This window comes from Gopherus evgoodei, chromosome 2, assembly GCF_007399415.2.
Source record: "Gopherus evgoodei ecotype Sinaloan lineage chromosome 2, rGopEvg1_v1.p, whole genome shotgun sequence".
In the NCBI taxonomy this organism is placed as follows: Eukaryota; Metazoa; Chordata; order Testudines; family Testudinidae; genus Gopherus; species Gopherus evgoodei.
In genome coordinates this window covers 250,678,841-250,695,739 of record NC_044323.1, presented here as the reverse complement: position 1 = coordinate 250,695,739, position 16,899 = coordinate 250,678,841, and the positions used below count along the sequence as shown (strand labels likewise).

Below are 16,899 nucleotides of genomic sequence, written 5' to 3'. Positions count from 1 at the left end.
ACGGGGGGCGAGGGGGGCAGCCTGGGGGCACGGGGTGGCACACGCTGTGTCCTAGCCACGGGGGGGGCAAGCCTGGGGGCGCGGGGCGGCTGTGACACACGCTTTGCCCTGGCCACGGGGGGGGGGGAGCTTGGGGGCGCGAGGCGGGAGTGACACGCTGTGCCCTGGCCGGGGGGCAGCCTGAGGGTGCGGGGCGGGAGTGACAGGCTGTGCTCGGACGGAGACGCGGGGGTGACACGGCACGGTTGGGTCGACGCAGGAGGGAAGCAGCGACACCCCAGCCGGCAGGGAGCTCCGCAGGGGCGGAGAGAGGGGCGCCTTACCCGCGACATGGGAAGGAAGCGCGCGGCCGCAGCAGCCCACTGGCCGCACCACCGTCCCGCCGGGAACGCCATGGCCGCGACGTTACCCTCCCTCAGCCTCCCCCGAATTACGCCTCCTCCCTGAGACCTTGGGCGCACACGGAAGGGGCGGGGCTTGATTTCAGTCCTGGCCCCGCCCCCTCTGGTTTCCCGCGGGGGGTGAGGAGGGAGAGCCGCGTGCTCGCCCCAGGGTGGTGGGGCGGAGCTTCCCTTCGCTGAGGCTGCGCACCTCACTCACCGGAAGCCCCCCCGAAGCGGCTTAGCGGAGAGGGGTCAGGCTTGGGCCTGTGCGAGGGCGGCAGAGATTGGAGGAGGCACTGGGTCGCTCCCGCCCTTTTTCACCCGTCACCGATAATTATTATTTATTGGTGAAATGTTGTTACCCATTTAAGCGCCAGCGGAGCCTAAGTAGCTAGCTGGAGCCTGACGCAGACTGGATCAGCCTCGTGTCCGCCTGTCTGGCCACTCCCAACCCCATCTACACACAGACACAAGTTCTCTAATATAGGCACAGGCTGAGGCTCAGCCTGCGGTGACCTGTTCTCCTTCCACCACCGCAGCAGTGGATATTTTGGTGGGGCAGCCAAACAGGCCTCCCATGCCTCCTTTCCCTCTCAGTAGCTGATTTCTAGAGCCCAATGCAGATGCAAAATCTATATCCATATCTGATCCAAGATCCACAAAGATGGTACATGGCTATAAAGCAGATATCCGCAGATTTGCAGGGCTCTACTGATTTCATCCAGACAGACTTAGTACAGTCTCTTGCTCCCATCCATTGTAAGGGGAAGAATTTGCTAACAAGAAAGCTAATTGCTTGTCCCACAGGACTGGTGTGCAGTGTTGTAGCAGCATTATTGGTTCAAGGATATGAGAGAGAAGACTCATAGACTCTAGGACTGGAAGGGACCTTGAGAGGTCATCGAGTCCTGTCCCCTGCCCTCACAGCAGGACCAGATGGGAGAGGTAAAATCAGGGCTGCCTGGGGGGCAAGTGGGACAATTTGCCCTGGGCCCCGCAGGGGCCCCGCAAGCCTTGACCCGGTGGTGGTCCAGGTCTTCAGCCGGCATTTCGGCGGCAGGGGGCCCTTCAATGCTGCCAAAGACGTGGAGTGACTGAAGGGCACCCCACCACCGAAATGCCACCGGGACCAGGACTGCCGCCGGGTGAGTACAAGCACCGCAGCTCCCCCGCGTTGCCTGAGGCCCCCTGAATCCTCTGGGCGACACTGGGTAATATCTTTTATTGGACCAACTTCTGCTGGTGAGAAAGACAAGCTTTTGAGCGTACACAGAGCTCGTCATCTTCTAGTAAAAAATATTATCTCCTCTATCTTGTATCTCTCATATTAAACTTGAGTAGGCAATAAGAAAACATTGGATCAGTTCTCACAGGAGACTATCAGTGCCTCCCTGAGGTCATGCAAGTTGTCAGGGGTACTCAATCTTGCCAACTTTTTACCTTGTGTCACATCAGTTATTGAGAAAGATAACTGGGAATGTTGTGGCAAATAATTTTTTTTAGAATCTGGGATTCTCAAATCTCTTTGACCCTATTCAGTCTGGATATGTTAAAGAAAGTGCATTTGCTGATCTAATCAGAGAAGTTAAAGTATCCACATTTGTTCCTTTAAATATGTTACCTATATTTGATATCATTCGCTACGGGCTGGTCTACACTAGAAAATTAGATCAACCCAACTACATAACTTGGGTGTGAAAAATACACTGCCCTGAACATTATGTAGTTAAGCCATCCTAAGTCCCTGTGCAGACAGCACTAGTTTGATGGAAAAATTCTTCCACTGAGCTGGTTACTGCACCTCAGAGAGATGGATTACCTATGCTGATGGCAGAATGTCAGCATAGGTAGTGTCTAAATTGAAGTGCTACAGTGCCACTGCAGGGTTTCAAGGGTAGACAAGCCCTATATGTTGGAATAAGGGTTAACTGAATCATTCTTCAGTGGCTCTACTCCTTTCTTTCAAGTCAAACACAGTAAATGTAATTGCAAGAATCAAGGAGGAGTCCCAACCTATTGAAGTATAGGTGAACTAGAATGCATTGCAATGGACAAAGACCTTGATATAATAAGCATTATGGAAACTTGGTAGCAAGACAAAAAATAACAGGAGACTCATAGACTCATAGACCCTAGGACTGGAAGGGACCTCGAGAGGTCATCGAGTCCAGTCCCCTGCCCTCATGGCAGGACCAAATACTGTCTAGACCATCCCTAATAGACATTTATCTAACCTGCTCCTCCAATTTGTTTCATGCACTGAAACAATACTGTAATACTTGGTTACAAACTATACATGAATGCCAGGCTAGGCCAAAGATGTTTGGGAGGAGTGTTGTAGCTAAAGGATTCCATATAATCTAGAGAATTAAAAAGAGAGGGACACTCACTATGTATCCATTTTATAGGGTACAAATCCCAAGATGTAAACACATTAGTACAGCTATACTACCAGCATCTAGATCAAGAAAAGGAACATACCTGTTATGAGAGACCAGATAGGCAACAAAATCAAACACAGTGATAATGAGGTGTTTCAACTACCCACATATCAACTGGTCAAATGACACAGGACAAAACCTAGAGAAACAATTTCCTGACACTTTAGTGATTAGTTTTTGGAGCAGCTAGTTATAGAGTTAATTCAAGAAGTGACAGTAGCTGAGCCGCACAATAATTAGATCCAACATCCAAGGAGCAAATAGGGTACCCAAAAGTGACACAGTGACATCAAACTTTAGAAAGGAAATTTCAATAAAATGAAGTCAGCCAAAAAAGGTCCTGAAGTTAAAATTAAAGAGAGTAAGATACTTAAAAAAACAAACAAACAAAGAAACAAAAAGTAGGCCAGGAGTAAACTAATATTACTAAATGGGAACATTCAAGAGGCTATTCAAGCCCCCAAACATCCTTCTAAATTTGGAAATCTGAACCTAGTGAAGCCAATAAACAGCAACATAAATCACAGCAAGCCACAAGTAAGAGGACAATAAGAAGGATTTTGAGGAGTAACTAGCAAAAGGTGTAAAAACAAACCACAAAAAATTCTTTACGTACTGTATAGCAAAAATAGGAAGCCTGTGAAAGTGGATCACAATGGCTTAAAGCGAGCCATTGAGGAAGATAAGGACACTGCTGAGAAGCTAAATGATTTTTTTGCATCAGTTCACCAAAGAGAATGTTGGAGAGCTTTGAATCCCGAACCTGCTCTTTTCTGGTAAAAGGTGAGTTACTCTCTGAGAATGATGTGTCAGAAGAGGAGGTGCTGAAATAAATGCATATTTTAAAAATTAATAAATCATCAGGGCCAGATGAGTTACATCCAAGAGTTCTGAAAGAGTTAAGTGTGAAGAAAATGAGCTGTTAACAGAAACATGACTATTCTCATTTAAAACACACACTGTTCTAGAGGATTGGAGGGTGGCAAATGCACTAGGGGAATTGTAGACCAGTATGTCCTACATCTGCATCTGAAAAATTGATTGAAATAATAATTAAAAATACCCCCTCCCCCGAAGAGCATGATGTGACAGGGTCTAACCAGTATTATTTCTGCAAAGAAAAATTATGTCTCACTAGTCTGTTAGAATTCTTTGATTGAGTCAAAGTGGTGGGTAGAGAACCAGTCAACATAATTTATTTACAGTTACAAAAGGACTTTGATAAGGTCTCATACAAGAGTCAACTAAAAAAGTAGTAAGAGAAGCAACATTTTAATGGATCAAAAACTGTCTAGGAGACAGAAAGCATAGAGTAGATGGTTAATTTTCATCATGACAAGAAGAGTAACAGTGAAGTGCCTCAAGGTTCTGTACTCAATCCTGTTTAATATGTTTATTAATTTCCTGGCAAGGGAAATGAGTAGTGAGGCAGCAAAAGTACTCCACTTTCATGTACTAAAGTTGCTGAGATTTCAGGTAAGAACTATATTTCCATATTTCTCTATGTTATTTAATCCCCATGTGTAATGACTTTAAATGTGGCAAAGTGCTTTTTGGGCATGAAATTTTGTTTATTTAAAGCAAATACTATTAAAAGAGTATAATAAAAAGACTTTTTACAAGATAAAAAGCAGTAAGATAAGTAGAAACAATATTACAAAAGAAAAAAAGTGAATTTTACTGCTGGTGAAATATGCTGAATGTTACAATTCTGAAGTTTTCCTTTTATCAACAGAAAAGATACAACTGAGTGACAAGTTGAGTGCGTTTTTTCCCTGACCTGAAGGATCTAGAGGTAAGAGGTCACACTCTATACCTATTCAATCCTCGGCTTCTGCTGAGGCTGCTAAGAAGGTTGCCAAGTCAACAATGCACAGTATAGGCTGGTGGTGAGCACGAGGATGAACGGGGCATGTTCCTTTCCCCAGCGTTTTTACTACAGTGCACTCCATTTATCAGAATCACTGATATAAGAATCAACCATGTATAGCAGGGCTCAAGAACCTTTGGCACACAGCCTGTCAGGGAAATCCGCTGGCCGGCCAGGACGGTTTGTTTACCTGCAGCATCCGCAGGTTCAGCCAATCGCAGCTCCCATGGCCGTGGTTCTCCGTTCCAGGCCAATGGGGGCTGTGGGAAGCAGTGCGGGCCGAGGGATGTGCTGGCTGCTGCTTCCCACAGCCCCCATTGGCCTGGAACGGCGAACCACGGCCAGGGGAGTTGCGATCGGCTGAACCTGCGGATGCTGCAGGTAAACAAACCGTCCTGGCCCACCAGCGGATTTCCCTGATGGGCTGCGTGCCAAATGTTGCTGAGCCCTGATGTATCATGATCAAAACGACTGGGATAAAATCATTCCTATACTAACCTATATTCCACCGTAAGAATCAAAACCACTGAGATAAAAACATTCCTATACTAACCTATACTCCGCTTGTAAGAATTAAATCATCCGGGACAGATGTGATTCTTATAAAAGGAGTGCACTGACTGTACCTTTTGATATTCCCTTGTAATGGTTGTCAGTCTGTCCTACCCTCAATTTCCTTCATAACTACATGTCTGTGCTTAGTAATGACAATTGGCAGGATGTTCTTCAGCAGGACTTCAGACCTGTGGAAACCACTTCTTCTCCAGATCCCTGATAGTTGAGTTTGTTACTCAGAATGTGCTGCAAGGCTCACCTTTCCCCCCTGTAATGTTGCCTATAAGGTGTTGGGTAGAACTGGTATGGGACTCTGAGGATAGTCTCTATGTGTGTTTGTGCACATGCAGGGTGGCGAGTTATTAATTTCTATTATACGTATTTATGTATATGTTGGGTTGATTTGGTTTGAGAAAACTACTATATATATAAAGGATTATCAAGATTGCCCAGTGCATTGGATGGGAGCTCTGGTATAGTTTGTAAACATTCACATTAAAAAAAAAATGTTAAGCTAGTATTGTGATAAGGATGCCTGATTGCTAGGAACGAAACAACTCCAACCTCATTTCACATGTGCTATCAGAGACCCAGTCAGACACTAGCTAATGGATTCAGTTCAAAGTAGTGTCACAGAGCAGAAGAGAAAGGATCCATTCCCAGACCTCTGAGCCCCTCTCATACGTTTTTTAATAGTAATAATCATATTCTAAGGCCATGTCTACATCTAAAATTTTGCAGCGCTGGTAGTTACAGCTGTATTAGTACAGCTGTATAGGGCCAGCGCTGCAGAGTGGCCACACTTACAGCAACCAGCGCTGCAAGTGGTGTTAGATGTGGCCACACTGCAGCGCTGTTGGGCGGCTTCAAGGGGGGGTTCCGGGAACGGGAGAGCAAACCGGGAAAGGAGACCCGCTTCGCCGCGGTTTGCTCTCGCGTTCCCGGAGCCACCCTGCAAACCGCAGGGAAGGAGACCTGCTTGCTCGGGGTTCCGGGAACGAGAGAGCAAACCGGGAAAGGAGACCAGCTTCGCCGCGGTTTGCTCTCGCGTTCCCGAACCCCCTGCAAACCGCAGGGAAGGAGACCTGCTTGCTCGGGGAACGGGAGAGCAAACCGCGGCGAAGCTGGTCTCCTTTCCCGGTTTGCTCTCGCGTTCCCGGAGCCACCCAGCAAACCGCAGGGAAGGAGACCTGCTTGCTCGGGGTTCCGGGAACGAGAGAGCAAACCGGGAAAGGAGACCCGCTTCGCCGCGGTTTGCTCTCGCGTTCCCGGAGCCACCCAGCAAACCGCAGGGAAGGAGACCTGCTTGCTCGGGGTTCCGGGAACGAGAGAGCAAACCGGGAAAGGAGACCAGCTTCGCCGCGGTTTGCTCTCGCGTTCCCGAACCCCCTGCAAACCGCAGGGAAGGAGACCCGCTTGCTCGGGGAACGGGAGAGCAAACCGCGGCGAAGCTGGTCTCCTTTCCCGGTTTGCTCTCGCGTTCCTGGAGCCACCCAGCAAACCGCAGGGAAGGAGACCTGCTTGCTCGGGGTTCCGGGAACGAGAGAGCAAACCGGGAAAGGAGACCAGCTTCGCCGCGGTTTGCTCTCGCGTTCCCGAACCCCCTGCAAACCGCAGGGAAGGAGACCTGCTTGCTCGGGGAACGGGAGAGCAAACCGCGGCAAAGCTGGTCTCCTTTCCCGGTTTGCTCTCGCGTTCCTGGAGCCACCCAGCAAACCGCAGGGAAGGAGACCTGCTTGCTCGGGGCTCCGGGAACTAGAGAGCAAACCGGGAAAGGAGACCAGCTTCGCCGCGGTTTGCTCTCGTGTTCCCGGAGCCACCCTGCAAACCGCAGGGAAGGAGACCTGCTTGCTCGGGGAACGGGAGAGCAAACCGCGGCGAAGCTGGTCTCCTTTCCCGGTTTGCTCTCGCGTTCCCGGAGCCACCCAGCAAACCGCAGGGAAGGAGACCTGCTTGCTCGGGGTTCCGGGAACGCGAGAGCAAGCTGGGCAAGGAGACCAGCTTGATTACCAGAGGCTTCCTCCTTCCACGGAGGTCAAGAAAAGCGCTGGTAAGTGTTTACATTGGATTACCAGCGCTGGATCACCAGCGCTGGATCCTCTACACCCGAGACAAAACGGGAGTACGGCCAGCGCTGCAAACAGGGAGTTGCAGCGCTGGTGATGCCCTGCAGATGTGTACACCTTCAAAGTTGCAGCGCTGTAACTCCCTCACCAGCGCTGCAACTTTCTGATGTAGACAAGCCCTAAATTTCAATACTTAATTCGAAGAATCATTTATAGCAAGTCTCTTCATAACCCTGCACAAGGTAGGTGAGCTGGCAGCAGTGCAGCTCCCCTCCTTCCCCCCATGACCTGACCTTGGGCTGGCAACAGTGCAGTTGCTGATTGATGGGATTCCCTTATGTGTTAGTGTACCTCCAACCACGCCCGGACTCTGAGCTGGCAACAGTGGAGTGTCCCCTACCCCCACCCGTACTCCCAGCTCACAGCAGCGCAACCTCTTCCCTCCCCTCCTGCGTCCGTCCAGTCGCCGCGCCTGCCCGCAGTCAGCAGGCGGAAGTAGCTGTTATTCCCCTCCCAGGCGACAAGTGGCGCTGCAAGCCCCGTGCCTCAGGGAGACTTTAGTTCTCGCCGCCCGGAAGCGCGCACAGGGACACGCCCGCAGATTGCGGAACGGGCGGCGCCGGCTGAGGCGGTTGGAGGTTTTCCCTCTTCCCCGGGATGTGGAAGCTGGTGTCAGCGGCAGGGCCCGCCCCTGCCCCAGGTAAGGGCTGGCAGCAATGCGGTGTTCCCTACCCCCAGCCCCTTGGCTCCTGCCCGCTGCCCGGCAGGATCCGCCCGGTGTACTAGGACCGAGCCTGGCGGGCATGTTGAGTTGAGGGTGGGCCAATGTGCGGTGTCGACTCAGGGATCCTGGGGCGGAGGGCAGTGCTGGGAAACCCCCGCCCCCCAGTCACAGGTGCTGGAACAAGGGGCGCTGCTGCTGCATCCCTTGGGTTGAAGTGGTTTCTGTACAGGCTTTTCAATTTCGTTCAGTGGCTTTCAGCACCCCCACTACACACGTTGTTTCTACCCCCAGAGTGTGTGAGTGCAGCAGGTGAGGGGCCCGCGGGGCTTCCAGCCAGGGCTGGCTTTAGGAAGTGCGGGGCCCAATTCGAACGTTTTCGGAGGGGACCTGGCAGGCATGACTTAAAAAAAAAAAGTGGAAAAAAAAGCCTTTCATTTCTTTCATGTATTATTTACTTTCTATAACTATATGAATAATAAAATTATATATTATATACATTGCATCGTATATGCTGTTGTTTGGCTATTAATGACCACCATTTCACATGTGTGGGTCCCTGCCACTCCCTGGGGTGTGCACATGTGTTGGTCCCAGCTGCTCCCTGCCCCCCTCATTGAAGCAGGTGTGCAGGGTTACTGCCCTGGAGTTTCCAGGGCAGCAGTGGACATGGAGCTGGCTGGAGGCAGGGCAGGGGCTGACTGGAGGTAGGGTCTGGCTGCAGGCAGGGCAAGGGGTGTGGGGCTGGTTGGAGACAGGGGGTGTGGGGCGGGCTGGCTTCAGGCAGGGCCGCAGGGGGGTGCAGCAGCGGTTTGCAGGTCTGGAGACAGCAGAGTGTGGAACTGGCTGGCTTCAGGCAGTGGGGTGCAGCAGGGGTTGACTGGAGACAGGGCAGAGGGTATGGGCAGGGTGTGCAGGGCTGGTGCGGACAGCAGTGTGTGGTGGGCTGGCTGGCTTTGGGCAGGGCTGCAGGGGTGTGTGGCAGGGGCTGGCTGTGGGCACGGGGTGCAGAGCTGACTGCAGGCAGGGAGGACCAGAGTGCTGTGGGCGGTCAGGGGGTGCAGCAGAGGCAGCTGGAACTCCAGCCCTTTAAGTAGACCCCAAACCCCCTTCTATCCCGCCCCGGACCTTTTAAATAGCCACGGAAGTGCTGGGGAATGCATGGGGGAGGCGGGGCTCCGGCGGCTATTTAAAGGACTGGGGTGGCAAAGGCAGCTGGAGCCCCTGGTCCTTTAAAAAGCCCCTGGAGCCCCTCACTGCCTCAGGCTCCGGGGACTATTTAAAGGGCCCAGAGCTCCAGCAGGGGTCGCGGGGCTTGCCACGCTTTCCCGGCTGGAGCCCCAGCCGGAGCGCGGCAAAGCCCCGCCGCCCCGCTCTCCCGGCTGGAGCCCCGGCCGGAGCGCGGCAAAGCCCCGCCGCCCCGCTCTCCCGGCTGGAGCCCCGGCCGGAGCGCGGCAAAGCCCCGCCGCCCCGCTCTCCCGGCTGGAGCCCCGGCCGGAGCGCGGCAAAGCCCCGCCGCCCTGGCTGGAGCTCTAGCTGGGAGAGCGGGGCCGCGCCGCGCTCCTGCCAGTGCTTCGCTCAAAGGAGCGGGACCATGGAAGACCCCGGAGCAGACCGCAGCCGGGGACCGGGGTAAGTTAAAAAAAAAAAAAAATTAAAAAGGTGCCTAAGGTGCGGGGCCCGATTCCCCGGAATCGGTCTAATCGACCTAAAGCTGGCCCTGCTTCCAGCCCTGCTGGCTTGGGTGATGCAGTGCAGCATGCATCAGCGTGTGTGTCCCCTCTAAATAAGAGTTTTAAATTGAGTCTAATCTGGATGGTCTGCTAACCATACCAGTGCCTGATTTAGTCACCTGAATGATAGATAGCATGTGGCCATGAGTTCCACAAGCTAAAAACGCCTCCTTTAAAAATATATTTACTCATTTTAATGTGATTGTCTTTTCAGTTTTGTTCAGTTCCCCCTTTATTATGTGAAAGTGTGTATAGGAGTGAATGTGGAAACATACCTTTTACTTCTATTTACTTTCTCCTTGCCATTTATTTTATGTTCCTCTGTCGTGACCCCTCTTATGTCTCATCTTTAAATATGCAGTGTTGTTCTTATTACCTCACCCACCTGGTCTCTCTCATCCCTATATAGTTACTCTTGAGGTTTTTTGATATGAAATTCTTTCTTTGCTTTTGATCATTTTCATCACTTCTTTGAAGCCCCCCCCCTTTTTTTTAGATCATGTGACCAGAACTGATCACAATATTCTAGATGGGGTTGTGCTATTGATTTATGTAATATTTCTGGTGGTTGTTTTCTGTTATTCTTTATGCAGGTTAGTAGTTTGTTTGTATTTTTTACTGCTGCTGCACATTTGGGAGAGGTTTTCCTTGAGTTGTCTACAACGCCTCTTTTTGTTTGAGTGTTTAAAGTTAATTTAGAACCCCATATTTTGTATGAATGGTTCAGATGTATTCCTTCCAATATGCATTACTTTTGTAGGTGTCAACAATTAACTTTCTCTGTTATCCAGCTTTGTCAGGGCCCTCCAAACTTTCTTAATCATCTATATACTTGCCTATCCAAAATAACTTTTTATTTACTTTGACCATCTTAAATTTTGCCACCTTGCACTTCATCCACCTTTCCGCTTCATTAACAAATATTTTAAATAACATCAGCAACATATAGCTAGTGTATGCCCACTGCCACTGTGTCATTTGAGCCTGCTCTGTGCAGCAACTTTACCTGGGCTACAATGACCGTACCCAAATTTGATTAAAACTTTTGTAGAACACAGTCTTGTGGCCTTAGTTATACTGCTTAGTTCACTGATTGTTTAACTGAGAACAGCAATTGTATTTACAAGAAAGGCTGGGTAAATTTCTTCAGTTGAAATAAAATGTGACAGGGTATTGGGGAGAAAAAATACTTCACATTTTAAAATAAATTCTTGAAGAAAATAGTCCATCCTCTTTTCTCACTATGATCTGAATTTTATTGCTTGAAAAAGATATCAAATAGATGGAACCATGTAGGCTTCAGAAATGTGAAGTTGTAGAATATGTCCCTTGGCCTGTGCCACTTCCAGCAGCTCCCATTGGCCTAGAACAGCAAACTGCGGCCAGTGGGAGCCGTGATCGGCCGGACCTGCAGATACGGCAGGGTACGCAAACCAGCCCAGCCCACCAGGGGCTTTCCCTACACAAGCGGTGTCCCAAGTTTGGGAAACACTGTCTTATAGGATTGATCCTTGAAACTATATGGTCTTGAGGTCAGTTATGTTCTTTAACTCTATCAAATGAGTCCTGAGCAGCTCAGATCTTACATTTCATTGCACTGAAGGATTTTGGATGTGAGATGCTGTGCAATCTTCCAGAAACTAATAAAATACATTTATAAGGTACTGTATTTTCCAGATTGGCAGTCTTAAAAGTATCTAGGGAATAAATACAGGGGTGGAAGTCGACCTGCTGGGTCTCTCATTTTCTCAGTTGCATGTGCAACTTCAGTATGAATTGCATACATGCAAGTGTTGGGCTAATCGGGTGCAGTTTTGGCACTGGCAAGTCACTTCTCTTCTTTTCCTTAGTTTCATTATCTGTTTAATTTCGGCTTCATCTTCTCTGTCAATCTCCAGTTGGAAGGTGACTGACAGGATGGAGGTCCTCATTCTTAAAGGAAGAATCTCCATTTTTTTGGCTACTATCACACATAGAAGGGAGTATTTCTACTCTCTCAATCTTTTTTGGGGTCCTCCTCCCCTGTAAACAATGTCAGTGCCTACAAGTGCTGCTGCCTTTAGTTTCCCAAACCAACCCAGAGTAAGTGTGTTTGGGTTAATTTTAATACTGGCAACAGGATTCTAAGTAGTGCAGTGAAACCGAGCAGAATCTTTTTAGTAATTCTATTGCTGCTTAGGGAAGTGATGAGCAGCATCAGAGGCACTGTTACTGTCTACATAATTAGGAAGACAGCACTGCACAGCTATCATATTTGAAAGTTACCTCCTAAGAGCTATAAAGTGACTCTTTCCTTAAATGAAAGCTTGTGTTCTGTAGAAATTGGTGCTTTACCCCTTTACTTACCCACCTTGATCAGGAAAAGTTTCTTTTTACTAGCAAATAGGTGAACATGTTTTTCAAGTTCTCTCAAAATGTATGGGATTGTGCCATCATGTCTAGATCAGTGGTTCTCAAATTTAGGCCGCCACTTGTTCAGGGAAAGCCCCTGGTAGGCCAGGCCGGTTTGTTTACCTGCCATGTCTGCAGGTTCGGTCGATCGCGGCTCCCACTGGCTGTGGTTCGCCTGTCCAGGCCAATGGGGGCTGCAGGAAGCGGCATGGGCCACGGGGCATGCTAGTCACCCTTCCTGAATAAGCGGCAGCCCAAGTTTGAGAACCACTGGTCTAGACGACAAATGCCAAGAGCAGAATAGAACAGTCAGTCAAAGTGGAGTGCATATTTATCAACTATGGTTTGATTTCTCTTGTAGATCATCCAGCATTCAATTAAAAAGTTGTAGGATTTTTTTCATCTGAATCTGTTTTGTTGTCGTTCTGGAATAGCAGTATGATATACTTTTTCCCTTCACATAAAACTTAATGGTTCCCAATAGTGGTACTGTACATTTCCTGTAAGTAGTACTGCAAGTTGGTTTTTTGTTAACACTGTGATGCACTTTATTCTCTGGAAGATTGCCGCAGAACTATGAACTACTGTTTTTGTCACAAGTGAGTTCAGCTCAAGTGTGCAGGAGCCAGTGAGAGAGAGAAAATGCAGCTGTAAAATAAAACTGCACTTCCGATCCTGCCCAATACACCTAGGATTACAGGGCTGAGTTTGTTATATCTTGGCAAAAGCTTTTAAATGGCTCACAGGTACTTATGTTTTTCTGCTGTTAAATATTTGTTAATTTTGTTGTTCCCAGGAGAGCCATATCGACTTTTGGTTGGTACTGAGTATGTTGTTGGACGCAAGAACTGTGCAATTTTAATTCAGGATGATCAGTCAATCAGTCGAAGTCATGCAGTTCTGACTGTCACCCACCCTGAAACTAACCTTGTAAGTTTCCACTTTACTACGTTATGGCTATATGACCTAAAACTGACTGGGTTTAGGGATACTCTCCCACCTTTAATATATGTGCTTCAATCTGAAATCAGTTCCAGTCCTATTCCAACAAACCTACATCTTAGATTGGCAGTAGACTCATGCTATCTTTTTCTTGAATATTTCTATGGGCTTGTCTACACAGGGAAATTTGACCAACAAAATTATAACGCTGTAAGAATATCGGTATAATCCCCTCTGTGGATACTCTTATGCCCACACGGGGAGTTATGCTGGTGTAATTATATCAGTAAGTTTCCCCATATAGACAGGCCCTGTAAGGTTTGGTATTGAATTGACTCACTTCGCTTTCTGTGTTCTAAGCTTGTGTCTTTGGGTATGTCTACACAGCAACTAGACACCTGTGGCTGGCCCATGGAGCTTGTTTCATTGCTGTGTAGACTTCCAGGCTTGAGCTGGAGCCTGAGCTCTGGGACCATGCAATGTGGGAGCCCAAGCCTAGAAGTGTACACAGCAAAGAAACAGCCCTGCAGCCTGAGCCCCAAAAGCCCGAGTCAGCTGGGACAGGCCAGCCGTAGGTTTTTCTTTGCTATATAGACATACCCTTTAAGGCCACAGAGGTTTAACTCCCACTGACTTCTTAAGGTAGGTGACAGGTTTCAGAGTAGCAGCCGTGTTAGTCTGTATCAGTAAAAAGAATGTGAGTACTTGTGGCATCTTAGAGACTAACACATTTATTTGAGCATAAGCTTTTGTGGGCTAAAACCCACTTCATTGGATGCATGCAGTGGAAAATACAGTAGGAACACACACCACCACCACCACCACCCTCCCCCCCATGAAACAATGAGTGTTACCATACACACTATAACAAAAGCTATCTGTTAAGGTGAGCTATTACCAGCAGGGGAGGAAAAAAATACTTTTTGTAGTGGTAATCAAAATGGCCCATTTCTCACTTATGTAACTGAGCAAAATTTGATACAGTTTGTCCCAGACAAACATTTTTCTTGTTATTTCCCATGATTAATATAACCCTTATGTAAGTTGCATACGAACATTACAGGGGGGGAGGGATTGTAAAGAGTAAATATGATCAATTAAGGTATTTTAATGCGAATATTCAATTACCTTTATGGTTTGTGTATTTGATTACTATCACGTATGTAAAAAGTCACCTGAAACATTACACAGCAACCTTAGAATGGAGTTCTGTAATTTGATGCACAATAGTGAACCCTAGCCGTAGCACAGAGGCTCATTAAAGTCAACAGGGCTCTGTATGTGTGCAGGGTCCACCTGCATGCATTGAGTTGCACAACTAGGGCTTTAATTCTGACCCATAACAAATACTTTTGAATATCTACAAACTCGAAAGGTAATAGAATAGCTATTTAAATTTCTCCATAGCTTCTAGACTGGTCACAGAGAAAGCAAAAAATGAGCAATGTTTCACAAAGATTTACTAAAAAGGAAATCTGTAGTGGTAGGAAATGCACCCCAACATCACTCTGAGCTATAATAGCAAATCCTGATATTGGTACATGGATGCAGATGCATTGGTATCATGAGTACCATATAACAAAAAGTAGAGGTAGTGAATTATAGCAAAACAAAATTGAATGCAAAAACTACAACTTCTCTTAAGTAGTTATGGAGATTTTTTTTCTCAATTGTTTGTTATGGAAAGCAGGTGGTAAACTTTCAACTGCATAGCTAACATGTTTGTCCCAATATACTGTATATTTTTAGGACAGTAATTATGAATATTTCATAATATATGCTTTCATTTTATACATCTGCTGCTGCTTGTTCTGTAACAATATACAATATTTTTGAGTACCTAATAAGACTTTACTAATTTATATTCATTTTCAGAGTCAAGCTCTCTCAGTCCCTGAATTGATAATACAAGACACCTCTAAGTATGGTACCTTTGTTAATGGAGAAAAAGTTTTGAATGGTACTTCCAGAACTCTGAAGTCTGGTGATAGAGTCAATTTTGGAGTCTTTGAAAGCAAATTCAGGTGAGAACTATTTGGATTGATTCTGAAATGCTGAAATAAAATTGCAGCTGCCAGTTGTAATTTTTTAAAATAGTATCACAGGGTGTGCTTAAGGAAGTAAAAGAATAAAGCAAGTAGTGATACATTTCTATAAAGAAGGATTAAAATAAAGTGATATATATGTTTAAGCCGCATTCTTGTAGAAGGTTCTTCCTGTGAATTGACATTGAAACCTTTTGTGGTAAAAAATTAGCCCATAATTGACTCTGCATAATAAGCATTAAGTGTCCTTAAATTAGCCTAAACAAAGAATAAAAACCCTGTTTAATAATACTGTTCCTAAAACATTCATGAACATTTATAAGAGGAATAAAATTTGGGGGTTGAGATGAAGCTTGGCAGAGCCTCCTTCCACAGTTAGTGATGTAAAGAGAAAGGAACTGAGGTAGTTGCAGAGCTGCACTCTGACAAAGCTTTGGATTTAAATGGTAAGTCCAGTGCTTTTCCTCATAAATATACAGTGGTACTCAAGGAAGAAATAAAATAACCGAGGAAGGAAATGAGTGACGACATTTACCCAGAATCACCCCGACACTGTTTTTGCACCATCAGGCATTGGGATCTCAACCCAGAATTCCAATGGGCGGGGGAGACTGCGGGAACTATGGGATAGCTATGGGATAGCTACCCACAGTGCAACGCTCCAGAAATCGACGCTAGCCTCGGTACATGGACGCACACCACCAAATTATTGTGCTTTGTGTGGCTGCGTGCACTCGACTTTATACAATCTGTTTTACAAAACCGGTTTATGTAAAATCGGAATAATCCTGTAGTGCAGACGTACCCTGGCTTTGTCTCTTACATTGGGTTCCTACTCCAATTTAGTGCTTCCAGTGTCATCAGTTTGTAGCAAAACAGCACTCTTCAGTTCTTATAACAAACAGCTATTTTAGTATATCATATTTAGAAAATATATTTGAAACATGTTTCAGAAACTGTCATAGAACCACATACAGTCATGACATTAGCATAAAAAAACTGAACAATTTTTAAGCCAAAGAACAAGGTACAATACGCTCTTGGAAAATAGAATCGTGGGACTAGAAGGACCTTGAGAGGTAATTTAGTCCAGTCCCCAGCACTCAAAGAAGAACTATTTTAATAACTAGACCGGAGTGGGCAAACTTTGGCCTGAGGGCCACATTAGGTTTCCAAAATTGTATGAAGGTCTGGGTAGTGGAGGCTGTGCCTCCCCAAACAACCAGGCATGGCCTGGCCCCTGCCCCCATCCGACCTCCCCTGCTTCTCACCCCTTGATGCCCCCCTGGAACTCCTGCCTCATCCAACCACCCGTCCCCTGACCAGCCCAGGATCCCCCATGCCTGACTGTCCCCTGTCACCCCATCCAACCCGTCCTTTCATTCCTGACTGCCGCCCCCTCCCCCCCCCCCGCCCACAAGACCCTGCCTCCATTCAATCCCCATGTTCCCGGTCCTCTGACCACCCCAACCCCTATCCACACCCCACCCCTGACCACCACCTCAAACTCCCCTTCTCTCTATCCAAACCCCCCCCCCCCCGGCCTGTCTGGAGCACTGGTGGCTGGCAGCGCTACAGCTGCACCACACAGAGCACTAGGACAGGCAGCCGTTCTGACCCGCTGGAGCCAGCCACGGCACCGTGCAGCACAGGGCACCGGGTCAGGCCAGCCAGAAAAGCAGTTTCTTACAAGCCTTCGTCTCAGGAACTGCTACCAGTAGCACATTCTTACAGGGAGCAGTTTAATACACT

The 16,899-nt window shown here is 47.5% G+C and overlaps 2 protein-coding genes across 4 annotated transcripts in view; one reads left to right on the top strand and one right to left on the bottom strand.

Annotated features, from left to right (window-relative positions):
* DECR1 (2,4-dienoyl-CoA reductase 1) overlaps positions 1-477 on the bottom strand; it is a 36,694-nt gene extending 36,217 nt beyond the window's left edge. The window contains exon 1 of the mRNA XM_030553422.1: positions 324-477. Within this exon, the coding sequence (XP_030409282.1) occupies positions 324-395 (72 nt within the window). The 5' untranslated portion in view covers positions 396-477. The remainder of the gene's footprint in view (positions 1-323) is intronic.
* A 7,424-nt stretch (positions 478-7,901) lies between these two features.
* NBN (nibrin) overlaps positions 7,902-16,899 on the top strand; it is a 59,285-nt gene continuing 50,287 nt past the window's right edge. For 2 of the 3 annotated variants that reach the window (XM_030553419.1, XM_030553418.1), the window contains exons 1-3: positions 7,902-8,015; positions 12,957-13,090; positions 14,978-15,126. In XM_030553419.1, the coding sequence (XP_030409279.1) occupies positions 7,973-8,015; positions 12,957-13,090; positions 14,978-15,126 (326 nt within the window). In that variant the 5' untranslated portion in view covers positions 7,902-7,972. Of the gene's footprint in view, positions 8,016-12,956; positions 13,091-14,977; positions 15,127-16,899 lie in introns of those variants that run through there. The other variant, XM_030553421.1, reaches the window with a different exon arrangement.